The sequence below is a fragment of the Nanorana parkeri genome, unplaced genomic scaffold (assembly GCF_000935625.1).
Source record: "Nanorana parkeri isolate BGI_ZX_2015 unplaced genomic scaffold, ASM93562v1 scaffold29, whole genome shotgun sequence".
In the NCBI taxonomy this organism is placed as follows: domain Eukaryota; kingdom Metazoa; phylum Chordata; class Amphibia; order Anura; family Dicroglossidae; genus Nanorana; species Nanorana parkeri.
The window spans coordinates 705,185-711,965 of record NW_017306297.1 but is presented as its reverse complement, the minus strand read 5'-3'; the positions used below and the strand labels follow the sequence as shown (position 1 = coordinate 711,965).

Below are 6,781 nucleotides of genomic sequence, written 5' to 3'. Positions count from 1 at the left end.
GGGGGGGGGGTGTGTGAAAGTCACATCAAAATTTACATTAAAGTAAATACAATAGAAACTTTGTGATCACTGAAAATACACTACGGTTTCCCTTCCCATTCCTACGGCTGCAATTTAAAGAGCTCAACTCTGTTTACATGAACATTGGGTGGAATGCAGCATTTGCACAAGGTCTCCCTATTTTAAGATATGCTTTTAAGAGACACAAAAAACATCTTACATCTACAGAAATGTAACTTTCATTGGCTACAATGTGGCAAAATGACCTTTATTTGTTGCATTAAGGTTCAAGATATTTTAATCCAAATATATTTAATATGCTTATCACCGTGATCGTATAAAAACAAATGCAAGTATCCTTGTGAAAATGAATTACAAATCAATGTAACTTAAAAAAGAAATAATGAACATATGTAACTATTTCTTTAGCTGGTGTTTGATTTTGGCAGTATTGTATATTGTATTGTATAAAGTATTGTATTGTATAAAGTAACCTCTTGCTTTGCATGTTTCCTGATTGTTTCCAGTTATTTTAAAAATATCAAGGTTTAGTATATTGTGCACAAGTGCAGTTGCAGTATAGCCAAATATAAACACACAACAATATTAAGTTATATATGACATGTCTGTGAGTCTTATATCATTATGTACTGTCTTATATTATTATGTTCTGTCCAATATTTCATAAGGTAGATTCCCATTGTGCAATCCTTGATAAAGCACACATTAAAGTGATAGTAAATCAAAAGGCTTTGTAAGCCATATAAAATGGTGAATAAATCACTTAAAATGGACACTGCTCCTTAATCTTTAAAAGCAGAATCAGCTTGTTCCCTGAGCACTAGCCCTGATATCCTGTTTTAGGCCCTGTTCACATGATTTTCAGGTCCTGATCAGGTGCGGATCTGCAGACGCGGTGCTATGTGTTTGGCCGCGTTTTTGATGCGTTCCAAAAATTAAAAAAAAATAAAATTATTTTTTTGCTGCTGTCAGTATGTTAGCTGCAGTGCAGTGCGTTTTAAATGTGTTTTTGACATGTTTTGCTTTTCCGGTCCATTTCCTTACCGTACAAAATGTGAATGCAGTATTTTTTCTGTCGTAACCTGAACGCACGTGAGAACTGTAGCCCATCAAACACATAGGGATACATTAGGATGCATTTTTAGTGCATGAGCGTACGGATCAGGTCAGCACAGAAAACGGACGTCGTGTGAACAGGCCCTTAGGGTGGATCCTTTCCCTGGTAGGGTCCCACGGAGCCACCCTTATGTGTGCTAATAAGCTGTGTGCATCTCCACAAACACACAAGCAAAGCAAGCCAATCCACTCCCCTGCTCCTTCTTCCTCAATCCTCTCTTCTCCCTTCTCCGAGCCAGTAGATGGACAGCTGGTAGGGACTCTGTGCCTTGTGATCTTGTACTAGATAGGAAGTTCAGGGAAGTTGGAGCCAGTTTGGAAACATGGTGACTGTATGTGCAGGCCAAAATTGAAATACTTTGCTGGGCAATGTACATTTGTTTGATCTGGATACATTATTGAAAAAGGTTTCAGAGTTTAATGCTACCTTAATAATTCACTCTGCTCAATGCTCTTAAGGCACAACAAGAGGTGTTGCCCTCCATAACCAATTGGATCCCTCCAGCAATTCATCCAAGACAAAGATCAAAAAAGTTGTCTTTTACCATCCCACATTTCACATTTCAATCCAGATGTATTTGTAACATAATTGCTCTTAATGAGATGGGAACATCCAATGGCCCTCCAGGTGGTCACATAGCTGAAATACACAGGTGAGACCAAGCTGAATCCAGATCAGAGGAAAAACCTGTCCACCTACTACTACATCACTGGATAATTTGCCAAGTGTCCTGGAGGTAATACATTGTCTGCATATGGTTTGAGGTTTCATATAGTGTTTTAAAACATCTCTTTTCCATTTGTCATTTGACCCAGTCACTTGATTACTCCTCACTTATACAAAACATTCCATGTTCTTACTGTTCGTCAATGGCAAAAACTAATTTGGATATCACATACTGAGAGCAATGGATAGAATAGTACAAGCTTACAGAAAGTACAGGTGATAAATACTATTTATCAAATACATTTTCTCAATGATCTGCCTTACAATGTCAGAATCATTTAAAGGTAGTGTCTTACTTTAAGCCATGAATGGCAGAGCTTAAAATGAAAAAAAAAAAAGAATCAGTCATGCATTAGATTCAGGTTAGAACAATGTGTGTTTTTAGTTGACGGCAGCCTTTTTTTCATGCTATTTTCAGCAATGCTGTATTCTGAATCTGTACAAAGGTAAAAATGGTTGTTTTTTGTCCCAGTCTTTTGATTGCAGCTATTACAATACAGGTCATTTTGTTCTTCATCAGTATTGTCCTTGCCTTGATTTGTTGTGAAACATTCCAAGAAGTGAGAAAGCTCCAGCAGCTGCTGTTACAAATCCAATAGCACTTATAGCTCTGTTTGCCTGTAAGACAAACCACAGATGCAAAGAATATATAAGAACATGTATATACAGTGTACTGTATATCTCAGAACTGAATTAGAGATTATTTATAGGCTGAAAAGAATAGCTTTGATGTCATACTTCTTATTTAATTCTACCCCTGGTCCTCCATTTCAAAAGAAAAAAACAAATGACATCCTCAGTCACTGTGCACTTCTTGGGGCTTGTTCACACCAATTCCAGATTGTATCAGCATGGTTGGAACACACTGGGGTTGATTTACTAACCTTATAATTACACCACGAACATGTATACACCTCTGTAGTGTGTTCCCTCCCAGCATGATCTATGGGTGGAATCTAAACACCTTTGTAGTGTGTACACACCCAGCAGGTGTGTTGTGCAAAGCCAAGCATGAATTACAAGGTGATGTTGTGTAAATTAGCTCTATGTTGTGTTGCTTGCGTTGATGAATGCAGGAATGTAAATGCATGAGCTAACCATTTTTGTCTAAACTGTGAAGCAGCATTATATATGCATCATGTGCATGATTTTTCCATATATGGCATTAGTGGAAATATGCTTTTAGAGACTTTTTGGTTGATAAATACGTTTTGCTGTGTGAAAATCACACGCACCTGGTGCGTGCGTGTGTTTAGGTTAGTAAATCACCCCCACCGTATCACATAATTACTGCTTCCCTACATTCTGGGGCTTATCCAAAATTGACTGCGCTAGGAAGGTGAATAAAATTAAATTAAATTAAAGTTCCAGCTGCAACAATGTGTATCAGTGTGATCAGATGTGAACTAGTATGTTGCGCTTGGTTGAAATCTCTTACGTGCGATTTTGTTTCAATATTTCATTGTGATAATGTAATCTTTAAAACACATAAGTGATTTATATCATAGAGTGAAAAAAAGAATTAAATATATATTAAATAAACATGCAAGTGAATAATACCAATTAATAAACCTTATCTCATCTTGTAATTAATTGATCTCTACTACATGATGGTATTAGTGAAAACAGCACATATATAATCTGAATGTCACCCGTGTACCCGCCTACATTCTGGGGCGTTTGCGGGCATGATGGTGCATTCGGGTCAATGGCACTGCAGTCAGTGGCGTCACAAGGGGAGTGCGGGGGGTGCGGCCCACACCCGGATGACACCATTGCAGTGGTGACACCAAAATGACTCACAGTCATTTTGGTGTCACCTCCTCTAAAAAGTCGGGCACTCAATCATGGACCGAGAGCCCGACAGTGTCAGGAGAGAGCAGGGCACCTGACGGCATACCTCATCACGCCGGGTGAACGTCCCTTCCTCTCTCTGCCGGCGTCCATCACCAAGATGCGCGCCAGCAGGCGGTGACGTCATCGCGTATACGCTAGGTGACGTCACTCGCATGCGCAATGACGACACAAGGGGTGTCCCCCTGACTGCAGCCACACCTCCCGCCCTGCAGTGCGAATGCCCGCATCAGAAAGCATGGCACGGCATTGCCTGTGGTGCGGTGCGATTGCAAAACATAGTGCAGTGGAAGCTGTAATTATATTATCCAGTGCGTTCCAGTTACTAACAGTGCTGGAATGCACTGGAATTGGTGTGAACAAGCCCGTAAAGCATATCTAAACCCAAAAACAAAAATATATGAATATATTGCAGCTTACTAAATGTAGTTGCTGCATTTTTTTTCCAGGCTTTTTTTCCTTTTATTTTCACTTGATGGTCCAGCCAGTAACACACTTCCTGTCTCAGGATGGCTTAAGTTTATGGAGGAGCAATGGAGCCACTAGACATGCACAATTCGTTTTGTTCCAAATTGAAATTCGGATGCATATTGGCATATTCGTACTTTCAGATGCATCCAAATTTCCAAATGGAAAACATAACAAATTTAAATTAATCTGAATTTTGCGGTACTGAAAATTTGGATGCATCCGAATTTTTGGAAATTATTTGAAAGGGCTTAGACAATCCCAAAAAAGAAAAAAGCATGGGGTCCCCCTCAAAATTCATACCAGACTCTTAAGGTCTGGTATTTGTTTACATTCCGTAACAGATCTCTGTCCCCTAACGGAATTTTTTTCATAGGGGCGGAGCATGTCCTGTGATGTCATGACTTCTTCCGCCCCTTTGTTTACATTCGCGAGCAGAGCTGTCGTTAGCGTTGAAAGTTTGTTGGGTTTGTCTGTGGCGGCGGGGAATTTTTCTTTCGGCGAGTCGGCTGCCATCATCCATCGTGATTGATGAGGATCTACATTGCTGGGTGACGTAATTGACCTTGGGATTACATCACTGGACTTTTTTTTATTAAAGGGATTGTCAACAACTGTATTGTGATTTTTTTTCAAAAAAAGGACTTTTGAGCAAGGTGTGGTGTTTTTATTTACTATTTTACTGTTATTTGGTGAATGAGTAGGGGTAACAACTACTACTTACTCATTCACGAGGGGGGGCAAGATCTGGGTGCTCCCTTTTTGAAAGGGGGCACCCAGATTCACATAAGCCCCCACAACCACCGGGCCAGGGTTCTGGGGAAGAGGCCCTTGTCCTCATCAACATGGGGAACAGGTGCTTTGCCAGGGGGTCCTCCCCATGTCCTCCCCAGATTACGCCACACATGTTACATATCGCCACAAACGTCGCAGTGAGAGTGCTAATCTCTATAATAGGCAATAATAAGCAATAATACGGCCAGTAATCACTGATAAGACTAAACGGATGAGTAGTAAAGCTTTTAAAGCGTCACCTATGGCCAATTTTAGGCATGGTAGTTTTTTTTTTATTTCTCGTGCGCATGCAATTTTGAGGTTCGGCTTGTTTGGTGTCTATTTACCCGACGTGACCCCGTCTTTAATATTTTCCCAAAAAAATTGGGTAATGGTAAATGTTTTATAACATAAAGTAGGGAAAACAGTTTATTTTTTCAAAATTTTTGGAACTTATTTTATTATATAGTACACATTAAAAACCCCAGTGGTGATTAAATATCACCAAAAGAAAGCTCTATATGTCCCAAAAAAATTGTATAAATGTAATTTTAGTACAGCATTGCATGATCGAATAAAGGTCTGTCAAAGTACCACAGCGCTGAATATTAAAAAATTACCTGGATAGGTAGGAGGTTTAACACCCCGGTCAGCAAGTGGTTAAACAGTCATAAACGCTATAAAGCCAAAAGTTAGTGGACACACGTCAATGGGCATTAATATGGAGGTGCCCTCCACCTTTGCAGCTACTGTCTTCTGGAAAGGCTTTTCACAGGATTATAAAACGTGTCTGTGGAAAATTATGCCCATCCAACCAAAAAAGCAATACTGAGGTCAGGTTTTGATGTTGCATGAGAAGACTTGGCTAGCTGTTCCAAGTCTTCCCAAGGTTGCTGAGTAGGGTTGGGGGTCAGGGCTCTGTGCAGACTACTTAAGTTGCTCCACACCAAACTTGTCAAACCATGTACTTTATGTTTGTGACAAGACAGTGGTACATTACCTGGTCAGACACACCTTCTCCATAGCGAATTAGTGTCACAAAATGCTCACAATTATTCCCCAATAGGTCATAAGAAATTTCTTGTCCAATAAGATTTTCTGCCCGCTGGATAATTTCTTCAGCTGGAAGTGGTGTGTATTTATCGTCATACTTATTATTCACTTTGTAAGTGTCAGTTCCCACCACGTCCTTCAGAAGCTGCATCTTTACAAGGGCTTTTCTACTGAAGACAGACTTTGCACTTGAAAATGAAGCAGGAGTTGTCTCTTCTGCAAGTGAAATAGACATGTCCTTGTTATACAGTGCAGGACCTATCTATGAGTTAATAAAAAAACACTAGTCACTATCAAGGTGGATGGTAGCCACCAAAGCCTGTGCATGCTTTCTGTTATCCATGGTTCCCTTGGAAAGGGATGTGCTGTATTTCACATTTAATATGGCAGGACCTAGTCAATGAGGATTGTCTCTCTATTATTTGAAATTTGGTCAGTGTATGTAAATTAAACAATCCAGATTTTAGTTTTGTGCAAGGTGTTCTCATATACCATCCTATCAAATAAAGGCATGCAAAAGCAATTGTTCAAAGAAGAATAACACATGTACAAAAAAATGGTCATGCCCTTGACCGTATGTTGTTTTCCTTTTAATAATAAAATTCAAGTAAAACCAGATGCACTCATAGTAGATGTTTCAGTGTTGGGTAAATGCCAGTGGACTAGCCACTTTAATCCCTAATCTTCTTTGCACTAATTAATTTTGCATTCTGGGGAACAAAGCAAGGTGAGTGATACTGTGTGTGTGTGTGTGTGTGTGTGTGTGTG

At 39.7% G+C, this 6,781-nt stretch overlaps 1 protein-coding gene across 1 annotated transcript in view; it reads right to left on the bottom strand.

Moving 5' to 3' along the window:
- Positions 1–2,237: 2,237 nt before the first annotated feature.
- The window catches only part of HRASLS (HRAS like suppressor), a 16,443-nt gene continuing 11,899 nt past the window's right edge, over positions 2,238–6,781 (bottom strand). The window contains exons 3-4 of the mRNA XM_018567539.1: positions 5,961–6,229; positions 2,238–2,482 (exon numbers count right to left, since the gene is read on the bottom strand). Coding sequence (XP_018423041.1) covers positions 2,381–2,482; positions 5,961–6,229 — 371 coding nt within the window. The 3' untranslated portion in view covers positions 2,238–2,380. The remainder of the gene's footprint in view (positions 2,483–5,960; positions 6,230–6,781) is intronic.